Source organism: Hibiscus syriacus, unplaced genomic scaffold (assembly GCF_006381635.1).
Source record: "Hibiscus syriacus cultivar Baekdansim isolate YM2019G1 unplaced genomic scaffold, ASM638163v2 tig00110773_pilon, whole genome shotgun sequence".
In the NCBI taxonomy this organism is placed as follows: domain Eukaryota; kingdom Viridiplantae; phylum Streptophyta; class Magnoliopsida; order Malvales; family Malvaceae; genus Hibiscus; species Hibiscus syriacus.
In genome coordinates, this window is record NW_024062855.1 from 120,132 (window position 1) to 136,575 (window position 16,444).

The 16,444-nt window shown below is 34.8% G+C and overlaps 1 protein-coding gene and 1 long non-coding RNA gene across 2 annotated transcripts; one reads left to right on the forward strand and one right to left on the reverse strand.

Annotated features, from left to right (window-relative positions):
• The first annotated feature begins 345 nt into the window (after window positions 1-345).
• LOC120139769 lies at window positions 346-735 on the forward strand. Its single transcript, XM_039154905.1, has one exon. It carries the CDS (start codon window positions 346-348, stop codon window positions 733-735), a length of 390 nt encoding a protein of 129 aa, XP_039010836.1.
• A 3,732-nt stretch (window positions 736-4,467) lies between these two features.
• On the reverse strand, window positions 4,468-5,272 carry LOC120139756. Its single transcript, XR_005517665.1, has 4 exons — window positions 5,261-5,272; window positions 5,063-5,155; window positions 4,832-4,943; window positions 4,468-4,704 (listed from the first exon to the last, which is right to left on the reverse strand). It is a non-coding gene; the product is annotated as an uncharacterized LOC120139756 (long non-coding RNA).
• Between the last annotated feature and the right edge of the window lie 11,172 nt (window positions 5,273-16,444).

The window sequence follows — 16,444 nt, forward strand, 5'->3', positions numbered from 1 at the left end:
TGCAAGTGCAACTAAACAATGTGTTGTCGAATTCAAAAAATCCATGGAAAACACAAAAGGCAACAGTCTTCCTAATCTGCAAAGTGGATGGCAATGCTTTAAATAACTTGAATGTGGAGTGGCAAATTGGTAATCAAGACACTTTATAACTCCATATGAGAACATGGTTTAGGATTCCCCTACATCAAATATTAAAAATGGTGGTTGGTCTTTCTTCTTCCTTAAGCTCCATGAAGATCAAAAGTCTAATCCAAACCCTTGTCTATGCTCATGTTTGTCGTCTCATCCGAGCATTATCAAAAAAAAAAGTATACTTTCCTTCAGATTTGTAATGAAAACAAGCCTATGCGACATTTGATTTCCAACTCAAGGACCACGAAAAACAAGCACAAGAAGCTCTTCTTTGGTTCATTTAGGCTACACTATAACTGGTGCTCTTCCCATGTTACACCGGTTCCGGCTCCAGTACTCGAAGGCTGCACCGCCACTCATTCGTACTATGATTCAGTGATTCCAGGTGAGCAATATGAGGAGGATACTGTGGAGTCTGAGCTTTCAGGTTACCTTCAATGGCTAGAAGAAAAGAAGGCTAATGGGAATTTCACGGCCGAGACAGATCTCAATGAGATTGATAAGCTAGCAGAAATGTTTATAGCCAATTGTCATGAAAAGTTTAGGTTGGAGAAGCAAGAGTCTTACAGGAGATTCCAGCAAATGATGGCTAGAAGCATGTGAAGTTTTTCTTCTTCTTAAGTATTACTTCATAATCTTCTTTGTTTTGCTAGCCTAAGCTTCTTTGTATGTGATTTTCTTTCCACTTTCATGATCATGTACAATTAGGGGGAATAATCATAACAAATTCAGTGAAAATTTCCAGATTTTTATGCAGGAAGATGAATGTTCTTTCCTGTAGCTATGGCCAAAAGAAATTTACTATATGATGGAAAGATCAGCGTAGATGCGTATCCAATTTGTTTAATATATTAGGTTAATTTGGGATCAGTAGCTTCAACGTTGGTTAAAGTTGTCGAGTTGCACACTTCCACCAATGTAATTAACCCAAGTTTTTCAACCCAACATGTATATATATATATATTGGCCAACCTGTGTAAGAACAGTGAACATCTGAAAGCTATGATTTAACCAGATCCGAAGCATGTCATTTCGGTGCTCCAATTATTGATTCACCGATTTTTTTCATGGCAAGTGTACTAGTTCATGATTTCCTGGTCATCAAAACTAGGTTAGCACCAGCTAATATGACACCAGTCATGGAGTATATCACTTTATTGACTTATAAACCACGCCTTCTCGGTATTTGTGCTAATCATTTTGTTTAGGAAAGGTTTCGTTCGAAAACAATTGTTCCAGCGACCCACAGGTGAATCCTCATATTACATTTGTTTATAAAAAATATTACATTTGTTGATAAAAAATTGTGGTTCTAGCCTACAGTTTATTTTCTATGATTTAGATAAAGAATCAAGATCGATTCTTCTGACAAGTTGAAGATTATATGTTATATAAAGAGAGATAAAGAGAATGAGATTTTAAAAAAAAAAAAAATTCTGATCATGTATGATGACTTATATTGATCCTTATTGTTGGTATCCAGGATCATCATAGCTCATAGATTTAGTTGTTACATAACAGATTTAACTTTAATAGTTTACTTGAATCAGGTAATGATAATGTCAAAAAGACTATAACCATCTAGAGAACATAAACTTGGAAAACATCTTGAAATTCCAGAGACCTCCGCAAAGAATCAGAAAACTAATAATAATAAATACAATTTATGAAAAGAATCAGAAAGATGTATTCTAGATTTCATACCAAGTTTTAAAGATTTGGTAAACATAGTATTTTTAAATATGATGATAAAGTGAAAGCGATGGAGAAAGCCCAATTTCCTAAAGAATAACACATTATTTGATCTTTCCAATGAACATATGGCGTATAATGGTCCTTGTTCTAATTCCTTTATGCCTAATTTTTACGAGGTCAAAGCAGATTGGAGGATCTTTTCAAAACAATAATATGAAGTACCCCCAAAGTAAGGCAAAGTAAAGCAAAACATTTTTGTTTTGAACTTACTCCAATTCATAAATATGGAATGATGATGTTGATGAATCTCATATATGATCAAAAGCACATGGTCATGGTCATGGCATGAAGCTGGTGGGACATAAAGTACCCATTCACATAATCAAAACACACATCTTTATTAACTTAATTTTCAATATATAAATCAACACTTTTTGGAATAAGTGATAAGAAGTTTAATGTTTAAAGTCTCAAATTTAAATGTAGTAAATGATATTTTTTAATTTAAGATCAGATTCGATTTTAAAATACTTGATATTCTATGATAAGATGATTCTTCATAGGAGTAAAGCTGAGATAGAAGCAAGATGTATCATTTTTTTTAATCTCTTGGTGTGTTTCTTTATATCATTCTAAATTTCTACAGAGTTTTATATAAAATATCAATATAATCATTGAACCCGATCAAAGTCTCTCATTGTCAGTTTCTGTTCACCACTATCATCGGCGACTATTGTACACCGAATTTTCCAATTTACTCATTCTTTACTTCTTAAATGCAAATCTAATATTCGTTTCATTGAAAAGTATATTGAATTCTCCAAATTTGATGTCTGCTCCCTCTTAGACCTGATGAACTATGGCCTAAGCATCAAAATGGCAAACTTAAATGTCTCAAACAAAAACTTTCATCTAAATGCAGACCTCGAGATTAATCACAAGGACAAATGGAAGCTTTTTTTCTGGAATCTGACTGAAAATGAAAAATACCAGTTAGGTCATAACTCATACGCTGTTTTTCAATTATACAAATTCACGCACAAGAGCCAAAATATTTGCAAAATTAGCTTGTTCCAGTTTAATAGAGAATATCAAAAAGGTGTCATTTATCTGTAGAGCATAAATGCTCCCATATACAAAGATGGAAGAAACTTGTTGAGTTTATAGTGCTTGTCTCCTTATGTTTTCCAATATAGATTTCCTCTTTGGTTTTCACATACAAGTAATTGCAAATATTGTTGATGCTGACTGCCATACTGATAATTGCATCCCATTTGAACTAGCTATTCTTAGGGATCTCATGCTACTGCACTTCCCAACTGAATTATAAATGGGAACTTGATTTTGTTTCTTTTTCATCATTCATACTGCCTTAAGCTGTTTTGGTTAACCTATGTTTGCATTTTGGAGCATTCAGTTCGAGTCCTGAGTTCTACTGCCCTTCCGATAACTCTTCTGTACTAACTGCCAAATCTGTTTCTTCTTCTACGGCATACTTGTTGTATAACCCTGGATAACAAATTAAGCATCTCTGCAGTCTGTAAAATGAATTCCGAGACAATGTCTGCTTTACCAGTGTGAACAGCAGCATGCAATTTAAACATTCTTGCATTGTGAACAGCAGCATGCAATTTAAACATTCTTGCATTGTGAACAGCAGCATGCATTTTAAACATTCTTCCATGGTGAACAAGAGGATATTCAATCTTCTTAAGGAGGTTATGTCAGTTGAGAAGCATGGCTTGTTAGTCATAAATGCTCTCTCAGCAACACCCTGACCTGTCAACAAGTGATGCTCCGAGCAAGCTTCATGAAAACCCCAGAATGGCGACAACCCCCTTTACATTGCTGCATACAAGGAACCCAAGTCTGAGCCAGATGTAATTTGTGCAACTCGCAAGCACACCTTAAAACTTCTTTGATCTCTGGCCGCCGGGATCGACCAGCTACATGATGGCGAATGAGAGATTTTTTGGTTGAATTCAAAAATTAAATTGATATTTTATCTAAAATTCATGGACCAAATTAAAAATTACTCTTTTAATAATATGACACGTTATTATCTCAATGTATTATACATTATAAATCGGTAAAATAATTAATTAAAACATTATTTTCTAAAAATTGATGATAAAAAACTAAACAAAAATAACACGAAAGTGATATTTTAATAGTTTACCCCTAATAAGATTATATATTAGATTTCCATATAATTTGTAAGAAATCAAGAGTTTACCTTGATATAATGAAAACAAACTTAAAAGATTATGCTAGTTCTTAAGGGATTAGTTTCCACTAGTCCTTTTTTAGTAATCCTAGTTCTTCAGGAACTAGTTTTCTTGTAATATTTTATTAATATTGAAACGTGTCCTTATATAAGACACATACACATGAACATTCAACAATACAATGTACCATAGTGTATATATATATATATATGAACTTCATTAATAGAGGAAGAGTAAATCATTTCATAATACCATGTACATGAATCTCATAAAGCATACTCAATACTCTTATTATGCAACATATAAACGAATCAATTTGAAGGTATTCATATAGTTGTAATTTTATCTGAAATCAAATTAGATTCACCAAGACTGCAAACGTAGGTTAACAAATATTATCTAACTGTTTTTCTTTTTCATGTCAAAATTATTACATTGAGATTTAGCTAATGTCTATTATCTAATTGTTTGCATTCGGTGCACAAGACTCACAGTTAATCCATAATTTTTCTTTCTTTTGCATTCGGAACTGGCAGAAGAGCTTGAAACTGCATGAAAATCATAAACCATCTGCCTATAAATTGTCGCAGTGTACCGTCAAGATCTTAATCACCTTGTAAACAGTACAGCTGACGAATGTTTCCGGAAGCTGCCATGTTATTACAAAAACAAAATCCAAGTAAACACATTTTCTCTTCGCATCATGCAATAAAGGTTAAGAAACAATGGCTATGACAGTTACAGTTGGTAAACACAAGACACAAATGGTGGATTACCGTATAACCAGTCCTTGAAGTACACATGAAGGGCCGATGATAGCTCTCTTTTGCGATTTTCTTCGAGCGGAGCTTCTCTCAATATTTTCTTTATCTCACCCAAATTCTGTTGCTGTCAATAACATCAGAAAGAAAACAAAATTTCAGTTAAGTCGATATTAGATAGATCAATAAAACTAGCTACTAATTCAAAATACACAGGTCAAAACTGCTTAGGCCGAGTGCCTTTACATTTCTTTGTTGAGATGTCAAGTATGCATCAGGTAAGGGGAAAGGATTATCCTTTGTCAACCCTGTGGACTCGCCTTCAAACCAGTTTGGAATCTGCGTATTAAGAACTGCTAATGTCAGCACAAGACCAAATATAGATAGGAAATACAGAATAGATGCATTAACATACAAGCTAAGCTATTGTATACACAAGCATACCAGAAAGTTTGAACTGATCAGAATCCAAGTGTGCAGCTGACTCAGCCTGAGCATCAGAAACACTGCAGGATGAGATAATGAATCATGCGGATCAACAGCTCCAAGTGCCAAAGGTTCACCCATATTATAGTGGCTTTAATGCCAAACTTCATCCCCACACGTAACCGACTCCCGAACCTGTTTTAAATGAATCTTTGGTAACGTAGATCAAATTTTTGTCTTATAAAACTATTTTTCTTAAAATTGTTTTTAAAAGATGTTTTTAGGTATTCGACCTACCTAACCCAAAGGTCGATGGCGACTCATTTTCAATTTAATTTTAATTAATCCATAATCACCATTTTTTTTAATTAAAGTCATAATCGTTTTTAAAATAATATTTAATTGTTTACAAAAAGTTATAACAGCTTGGCGACTCTGCTGGGGACCTTTTTTAGAGAGTCAAGCTGTAGGTCGCTTACACATTGTCGTCTTAGTGGAAATTATAAGTTTGAGTACATAGTTAACTTATGATCCGTTTATTGAAATTTTTAATTGCTTCGTTTTTTGTCATACTAACATTTATTTTTGGCTTTCAGCTTTGTCAAGATTTTATCATTTTTTTCCTTGTTTTGTTTTCCTTTTGGGTCGAAGGTAGGTATGTTCCTCCTCACACATCACTCGCATTAGCATAACATAAGCTCTAGACTCGAGCTTCGATCCAAATTAGTCGGGTGAATGCTTTACTCTCGTAAGAATTTATTCTTCGTATGAGTTTTAGCAAATAACCCATGGGATACATACCTTATACTTCGTAGGGATTTATTCCTCGTACGGGTATAAGGCAATGAATCCCCTCGAATTGAACTCGTTCCGTTCGAAACCTGTAATGGGTGAGGATAGAGGGTTTGGCAGCCCAATGGGCACCGACATCAAGGACAATTCGAGTCCCTTTTTCCCGTTAGAGCCAAACCATGCATATAGTGAACCGTAAACGGTCACCCTAGGTATAGCTATATCGAACCTATGTCCTCAGTAGGTACCCAAACTAAGTGTACACCAAGGAGGAGCGTTTCTAAACCCTTATCTTTTGCTAAGTTCGTAGAATTTATTTCTTTTCGAATAAAAGTATGCGAACTAGATATCATGCGGTTAGGACTAATTTCTTGAAAATAGATAATTGTGGGTAGAAAGCATGTCCGGGTAGGATTGCTATCTATTGAAGGCATGTTCGGGTAGATATCATGACGGGGTAGGTGTTATATTTATCTCTGAATAACATTTTTATCTGTATCAATTATTTTACATGTACTAACTAATTTCTTTTCTTTTATTTGCGTGCACTAACTTATCTATTTTCTGCTATTTGTGTTTTTTTTTCATTCTTCTTTGCATTGCATCATCATAACAAATGCGAAAATGTTGATCGCAAGGGATATTCGAGAAAAATTTTCACAAGAAGAGATGAAAGTTTCAATCAAGTAGTCGCATATACAGACATGCATTGAGGGCTAAAAGAAGTCCAGAATACAAGAATAAGACTCGCTCGAAGATAGTGCAGCATCCGATACTGAAATGATGATCAATTGAGCCAAAGAATACTCCAGTAGTAGATTTTCATTTACAATCATTTCATCTCTAGTCATCAAGGATTGACGCACTGACTTCCGCATCGTCGGGGCATTAACGGAGTCATATTACAGAAACGCTTGAGGGGCATCGTTTTCGAAGACGAAGATTCGAGACGAAGCAGCGATCTATTTCAGACTCAGCATCTAAGCGAATGCATGTCTGTAAAGTGGATTGTCTTGTGATGTGAAGGCTTTCATCACTGGTGAAAATTATTCTAAGATATTCATCGTTGGGATCAACATTTATGCATTTGCATTTGCATCATTTCATTTTGCACAACATTCATTTAAGCAGGTTTACATGCATTAATCGTACCTTACTGGAAACTTTGAGGAAGCACTTCTAACTGTGCAATTGCATTCACACAGTACTGAGAATGGATGCAAAATTTTAGGAATTAAAGAAAGAGTTGAACGAGAGTTTGCAAAAGATGCAAGTTGAGTGGGAGGTTAAAATGGAGCAGATGCAAAAGACCACTGTGGATCGTATCTTGCAAAATCAAAAAGACCTAGTTGGCCAAATGGTAACAAAATGGTTAGCTCAACCAAGGAAGAAGCAAAGAGAAGATTTCCTCGACCGGAGGAACCTCCGAATGTGTGATAGCCCACGCTAGTCCCCAAATAATTATTTCACCCCATAAGCTTCCAAGCCGCCAAATGAAAAAGAGTCAATAACGAGATCCCGGAGAATCTGAAACAGTGGTGAAGAAGACATTCCAGGGAATGAGAGGACAAAACTCTCACGACGGGATGGATGCAATAGAACTAGTGCTAGTTCCTGACCTGGTGCTCCCGCCCAATTCAAGATGCCTTTTGAAAAGTACGATGGAACCATTGCCCTAATGTCCATCTCACGATGTTTTATTCGAAGGATGACTGGATACACTAAAATGATTGGATGTTGATCCACTGCTTCCAAAACAGTCTGACTGGACCTACTTCTAGGTGGTATAACCAACTGAGTCGTGCTCAAGTCCGCTCTTGGAAAGATTTGGCTAGTACCTTTCTGAACCAATACAAGCACATATTGATATGATCCCTGATCGAATAATGCTGCAGAATATGGAGATGAGTGATGAGAGTTTCCGACAATATGCTCAACGATGGAGGGATATCGCATCTCAAGTGCATCCACCAATGACTGAAAGAGAGTTCATCACTCTATTCATAGATACATCCTTATATTGATTACATGATAGGGGTTGCCACTAAGAGTTTCTCTGACATCGTCATGTGTGGAGAAATGATTGAAAGAGCTATCAAGAATGGCCAGATATGTGGTACTAGCCTATTGACATTGAGGAAAGAGCTGAGGTCAGTCTAGTGGATTTAGCTAGTATGGACCGTGTCTCATAATGTTTTTCGTAAAAGACATGCATCAATCCAATTCCGATGACATATGAGGAATTGCTCCCAGTGCTAATTGAGAACAACCTGGTGATTCCAGTTCAATCCAAACCAAGAACTGACCCATATCCTGAAGGCCATGATATTAACGCCATAGCAGCTACCACATTGGATCTCAGGACATACCACTGAGAATTGTAGGGCGTTGAAGCACAAGGTCCAAGATCTGATTGATTCAGGGGGCATTGACGTTCAATGTATGACGAGACATTCTGATCGGGAGTCGGCTGGGGCATCCATCAGTAGATTTTAGTGCATTCTCATGCATGACATCTTGTTTGAATTTGTTTTTCTTTTGTTCTTCTTATGTTTTAAATGTTTGTAAATCACTTGACTTTTGAACAATTTCAATAAAATGCTTCTTCTTAGGAAATGAACAATGAGCAAATTTTAATCTTGAATTCTTTGAATATCATTTTAATTAAAGCATTTTAATAATTGAGGTTGTAAATCTTTGACAAATGACAAGATTGAACCCTTGAAAAATAAAGACCCTTTGATCCTAATCAATCATACATCAAAGCAAATACCCTTCCCTTGAAGGAACCAATCTAACCATCTCCTCGCATGAACAATCAACGATCTTGGCATTCAGGTATGTTAGGAGCGGACAAAATGGGGCACTAGCACATGAAATTGCAAAGCAAATTAGTTTTTACTTCTGTTAGTGACGTTCAATGATGATCATGATCTTCTCAGATGGAATGGTCAAGTAGGTGAATCTAGTTTAGGTCAATAAGCTGAGCTATTCCGCTAAAGCATTGGTTATAGAGGAAACTCGAAAACCCTGGCTTTATGAATAGATTACATTCAAACCATGACATTGATCGGGTACTTGGCAATCCGGTGTATGCTCCACTGTGGTTGTCAAGTCGAAGACTTTGTGACGACATGAAAATTCAGCTACCGAACAAAGGCAATTATAAAATAATATGTACAGTAAAGCTGAATTCAGCTAGCCAACAATGGTAAATCAAATCAAATTTACTAAAATAAGGAGTTTCGGTGAATATGGACTAAGGAGTTGAGGACACCTGTTATAGTCGAACTCACACGAGCACTCAGGAATCTTATTTTTAGACCGATATTTCTGCACTACCTTGACTAGGTGAACCTACGAAGCCTGAACAAATGAAAGATTTTAGAGAACTGAAATAGAAGTGTTCTAAAGAGTCTGCATTTGATTATGCTAGTTGTGTCATTTGTTCGCCTCTGATCAAAATGTCAAACCACGAAAAAGGACATACCACGATCTTCACGATGACCAAATAGAGGAAACACACCTTAGAATTTAGGTAGCCAACCTCTGAACCACCTGTCAATCTGGTATTTGTCAAAGATTTGTAACTATCAATGATTAAAATAGTATTGATTCTTTTGATATCCAATGAATTCATGTTTATGATTTGCTTCAATTGTGAAAATTATGAGGTAATATTTTCAAAATTTTGAAAATTCAAAAAACATTTTCAAACAAGATAAGTTATCCGGAAATATCTTGGAATTCAACAAATATATCTCCGAAGCTCAGAATCGAAGCTGGACAAGAGAAGCTATTTTGGGGCAAAATTTGATGGGCAAAGAAAACAAATTGTCTCGGGTCAAGGTTTGAAAGAGTACACCTGGTGGAAATGAAGACAACCGAATCAAAGATAGAGTGAAGACTGCTCTCGCAACCATTCTCCTTACAGATTGAAAAATACATCAATCATACATACATATACATACATCAACACATACATGCATGTTACATGATTTTGCATAGTTGATTAAACATTTATCATCAGGTGCATTAAAGACATTTTTTCTCTTGAGGACAACTTCAATAAAAAAATCAAATAAATTTCATCTTGACATCCATCGTAACATCCAATATAGTCAGTCAAAAATGCATCATTTTGATCTCTTAGGAAATCAAAGCTCGAAAATGACCATAGTCTCTAACTGGAAGAAACAATGACATCCACAGATGTGACTTCCTGAAGTCAACAATTAGGACATTTCATCCGCCAGCAGGAACAAAGACTATCAGTATCCTTTGATATTGTTTCTATCGAAACAAAATGTTGTCTCACTATAGGCAATTTCTTTGTAAAACAAATTTTGTCTAGCTTGAGACAGTTTTTTAAAAACAAATTTTGTCTCGCTTGAGATAATTTCTTCAAAAAAAAAAAATTTCGTCTCGCTTGAGACCTTTTCCCTTGGATATACAAATTTCGAATTTGTTCACATTAAGCAAAGTTAATATCACTTGAGATTGTTGTTTCTTTTAAAACAAACTTCGTCTCGCTTGAGATATTTTTCCTTTGAGATACAAATTTCAAATTTGCTTCACATGAAACAAATTAATCTCACTTGAGATTGTTGTTTATTTCGAAACAAATTTCGTTTCGCTTGAGACATTTTTTCTCTGGGATACAAATTTAAATTTGTTGTACTTGAAACAAAATTAATATCACTTGAGTTTTCAAAATCGATTCGTCTCGCGTGAACAGTTTCCCCTTTAAAAATAAACACCTTTGAGATTGTTTCCCTAGAAACAATATCGACAATCTTTGAATCTTTTTCTCTAAAACGAATTTTGTCTCTCTTGAGACAGTTTCTCTTGAGATAAATCTTTGAGTCTGTTCCTATTGAATAAAAATCTTGAGTTGTTTCTTTTGAAACAAATATTTGAGTCTATTTCTGTTAAAACAAAGTTTTGTCTCTCTGGAGACAATTTCGTAAAAAAAATCTTTGAGTCTATTTATTTTGAAACAAAGTTTGTCTCTCTTGAGACAATTTCGTGAAAAAAATCTTTGAGTTGTTTCTTTTGAAAAAAATCTTTGAGTCTGTTTCCTTGGAAACAAAATTTTGTCTCTCTTGGGACAATTTCTTTTGAAAATCATCTTTGAGTATATTTCTTTAAAAACAAATTTTGCCTCTCTTGAGATAGTTTCTAATGAAAAAATAACCTTTGGGATTGTTTCCTTTGAAACAAATTTCGTCTCACTTAAGACGTAATCCATCTTTGAGCATGTTTCTTTGGAAACAAAATTTTGTCTCTCGAGACAACTTCTTTTGAAAATACCCACCTTTGAGATCGTTTCTATTAAAACAAATTTTATCTCGCATGAGACAGTTTCCTTTCAATGTCATCTTTGAGTCGTTTCCCTTGAAACGAATTTGTCTCTTGAAACATTTTCTCTTAAAACAAGATCATTTTGAGTTTGTTTCTCTGGAAACAAGGTTTTATCCCTTAAAACAGTTTCTTTTGAAGAAAAATCTGAGTCTGTTTCTTTGGAAACAAAATTTTGTCTCACTAAGATACAATTTTCTGAAAAACAAAATTTTGTCTCTTATGACAATGTCTTTAAAAAAAATCATTGAATCTCTTCTTGGAAACAAATTTTGTTTCTCTCGAGACAGTTTCTTTGAGAAAAATCTTTGAGTTTGTTTATTTGGAAAACAAAATTTACCATCTTTGAATTGTTTCCCTTGAAACAAAACAAACATCTTTGAGATCGTTTCCCTTGAAATGAATTTTGTCTCATTTGAGACAGTTTCCCATGAAACACCGATATTTGAGAACGTTTCCCTTAAAAACAAATTTTATCTCGCTTGAGACAATTCCCTTTAAACGTCATCTTTTGAGTTGTTTCATTTGAACGAATTTTGTCTCTTTCGAGACAGTTGCTTTTGAAACACATTATCTTTGAGCTGTTTTTCTTGAAACAAATCTTTGAGTCTGTTTCTTTTGAAACAAATCTTTGAATCGGTTTCTCTTGAAATCATAACTCCTAAAGATGGCCAGCCGTCCTCATCACGTAGGAACCGTGTCATCATTCGACCTGATCTCTCATCACTTAAGCCGTGTCAACCATAGATAACCAGTCGTCCTCATCAAGTAGGAACCGAGTTATCACCCTTAGATGGCCAAAAACTCTTCATCACGTATGAGCAGTGTCATCCCCTGACCAGATTTCCTCATCACGTAGGAACCGAGTCACCCTTAGATGGCCAAAAAAACTCTTCATCACGTATGAGCAGTGTCATCCCCTGACCAGATTTCCTCATCACGTAGGAACCGAGTCACCCTTAGACGACCAGAACTCTTCATCACGTATGAGTAGTGTCGTCCCCACCAACACACATATCCAATTTATAGGCAAAAGAAAGAGAATCAGACAAAAACGTGTTGTCTTGTCATCTTTCCCCTATTCTTGTTAATACAAGAATGCGTAAAGAGGGGCAGCTGTAGACACCCATTTTTGTCCGGGTCTTTTTTTAAAATTATTATTATTAATTGTTATTTTTATATTTATATTATTATTTTATTAATATTATATTTTTACATATTTTGGCAGGCCAAAGCCCATTACAACCGGCCCAAACAGTTGACCCAACATTGCTAGGGTTTCACCCTATCTCCCCAGCCGCCTCCAACATCTACCGTCAGATATGGAGGAGAATGAACGGCCCAGATCGCCCCAGGTTAGGGTTTTAAACCCTAAAAATATCAAAGCCACCGCCGCTTGGTCTCCCAGCCGCCGCAGCTTGACTTTTCAGCTTCCACCGACATATCAGCCATTGCTTGAGCCGAGTTTCCCCTCGCCGACACCGAGCATTCCTTGATCAGTACCAACAGTGACAGAGGTCATCAATCAAAACAAATCACGTAAAAAAAAATATAAAAAATGGGAACAAATCTCATCAAATCCAAGAGTTATCAGCAATATAGGGATATCATTCCCTACGAACTCAGCCATCATCAGTCACCATCACAAGATCAACATAAAAGAAAAGAGAAAGAGATGATGAGGGGACCATTCGGGTTTCCAGAAAAGAGGAAAAAAAAAGAAAAAAAAACCAAAAAAACCACAACCGAAAAATAAGAGAGTGGAGAGATTTACCTAGGTTCGAAGTCGGGGAGCCCCAAAGTCACCGTGGAATCCGAGAGGTCGTCAGAGTCTCGGTGTTTCGAAGGTAATCTATCCTAATCTAAAGGTTTAGGTTTGGTTTTAGGCTAGGAGGGGTTGTTTTTCGGGTTGAGGTTGAGTGAGGGAGTCTTTTGGGACCTTTTTTTTATCCGGCCACCATGGGCTCCGCCGTGAGCCGCCGTGGCCACCACCGATTTAGGGCGGTTGTTCCTTCCCTGATGAGGGAAGGGCGAGAGAGTTCTCTGCTCTCTCTCTCTCCCTATTTTGTTGAGATGAGCCAAATGAGAAATGGGGAAGGAAAATAAGCCGGTTTTGGGCTTATATCTCCAAACCGAAACGGCGACGTTTAACAGGGGGGAGGAATTCCGTGTTTTCGTGATATGGGTAAACTACTCTGTAGGTCCTTGAGCTTTGTAATCTCACGATTTAGCCATTGAATGAAGTTTCATTTATTTGACTTTGAGCCTTTATCTTTTCACTGTTACATATTAGTCACTATCCATGCTTTATGGCATTTTTGTCTATATTGATAATGGTTTTAATAAATTAAAAATATTTCAATTTAATCACTGATTCCATGTATTTTATATTATTTGCGTTATTAGAATTTGGTCACCATATTTGTAATAATTTTTTAGTCACCTATCTTACATGTTTCTGTGATTGCTTGAATATGGTCATGATATTTTTAATTCTTCCATTTTAGTCATTGTGCTAGTGTATTGTTCATTTTCATTGACATCCTAATTTGGCCATGACATTTGTAAAGTCTTTATTTTAGTCAATGTTAGTATTTGGTTTAATTTCTATTTAGCCCTTTAAGTTTCTGTTTTCCATTTAGTCCTCTAACTTTCTGTTTTAGCTTTTTAGTTTATTTTCTGTTTATTATTTTGGTCCTGTAACTTTTTATTTATTTACTATTCAGTCCTTTGAATTTCTGTAATCATATTTTAATCCCTTAATTACTATTTTTTGGTATCTTATTTGGTTTGTAATGTTATTTATTTTTTATTTTTAGTCATTTATGTATTGATGTGTATTTACTCATTAGTTAATTATTTGTATTGTGTAAAAATGTGTTTAATTTAATTTAATGTAAATCTTTGTATTTCTAATTACATTTATTTTCATTATTTTATATATGTATGAAATATTCGATTATATTTTCAAGAACACGTATGCGTAGATTGGGCGTGGAAAGTACTACTTGGTCGAAGTGGTACGATCCGATACGGCATTTTAACGACATAGGAACTACAACAAGTCGAGTATATTTTACTAATTAATTTATTAAAATGATGCATGTGTGGTATTTTAAGTGACACTCACTTTATTTTGTGTGAATGTAAATTTTAAATTTTCATTTGTATTCGATTCACGTTTTTAAATATTAATTAGGAGGGAATATTCTTTAACTGATAAGAAATATTTGAGTTAGCTTTCCGATGGAGGATTACTAATTTTGATATTTCTTTTCGAGTTAAAGAATTTTCTCTAGTTATTAATTCGAAGCAAATTAATCAATGTTCGATAAATAGATCATTTTTAACTTTATATACGATTTATAATTTCCATCATTTACGACGGTGTGTAAGCGACACAGTACCAATTTTGGGCGTTGTAGGGGTGTTTATCCTTCCCCACACGTAACCGACTCCCGAACTGTTTTAAATGAATCTTTGGTAACGTAGATCAATTTTTGTCTTATAAACTATTTTTCTTAAAATTGTTTTTAAAAGACGTTTTTAGGTATTCGACCTACCTAACCCAAAGGTCGATGGCGACTCATTTTCAATTTAATTTTAATTAATCCATAATCACCAATTTTTTTTAATTAAAGTCATAATCGTTTTTAAAATAATATTTAATTGTTTTAAAAAAAATGGTTATAACACAAGTAATTGCAAATATTGTTGATGCTGACTGCCATACTGATAATTGCATCCCATTTGAACTAGCTATTCTTAGGGATCTCATGCTACTGCACTTCCCAACTGAATTATAAATGGGAACTTGATTTTGTTTCTTTTTCATCATTCATACTGCCTTAAGCTGTTTTGGTTAACCTATGTTTGCATTTTGGAGCATTCAGTTCGAGTCCTGAGTTCTACTGCCCTTCCGATAACTCTTCTGTACTAACTGCCAAATCTGTTTCTTCTTCTACGGCATACTTGTTGTATAACCCTGGATAACAAATTAAGCATCTCTGCAGTCTGTAAAATGAATTCCGAGACAATGTCTGCTTTACCAGTGTGAACAGAAGCATGCAATTTAAACATTCTTGCATTGTGAACAGCAGCATGCAATTTAAACATTCTTGCATTGTGAACAGCAGCATGCACTTTAAACATTCTTCCATGGTGAACAAGAGGATATTCAATCTTCTTAAGGAGGTTATGTCAGTTGAGAAGCATGGCTTGTTAGTCATAAATGCTCTCTCAGCAACACCCTGACCTGTCAACAAGTGATGCTCCGAGCAAGCTTCATGAAAACCCCAGAATGGCGACAACCCCCTTTACATTGCTGCATACAAGGAACCCAAGTCTGAGCCAGATGTAATTTGTGCAACTCGCAAGCACACCTTAAAACTTCTTTGATCTCTGGCCGCCGGGATCGACCAGCGACATGATGGCGAATGAGAGATATTTTGGTTGAATTCAAAAATTAAATTGATATTTTATCTAAAATTCATGGACCAAATTAAAAATTACTCTTTTAATAATATGACACGTTATTATCTCAATGTATTATACATTATAAATCGGTAACATAATAATTAAAACATTATTTTCTAAAATTTGATGATAAAAAACTAAACAAAAATAACACGAAAGTGATATTTTTAATAGTTTACCCCTAATAAGATTATATATTAGATTTCCATATAATTTGTAAGAAATCAAGAGTTTACCTTGATATAATGAAAACAAACTTAAAAGATTATGCTAGTTCTTAAGGGATTAGTTTCCACTAGTCCTTTTTTAGTAATCCTAGTTCTTCAGGAACTAGTTTTCTTGTAATATTTTATTAATATTGAAACGTGTCCTTATATAAGACACATACACATGAACATTCAACAATACAATGTACCATAGTGTGTGTATATATATATATGAACTTCATTAATAGAGGAAGAGTAAATCATTTCATAATACCATGTACATGAATCTCATAAAGCATACTCAATACTCTTATTATGCAATATATAAACGAATCAATTTGAAGGTATTCATATAGTTGTAATTTTA

Bases quoted from the DNA above. Each gene is read 5' to 3' on its own strand.
- LOC120139769 (XM_039154905.1), top strand. From the start codon at position 346: ATGCGACATTTGATTTCCAACTCAAGGACCACGAAAAACAAGCACAAG.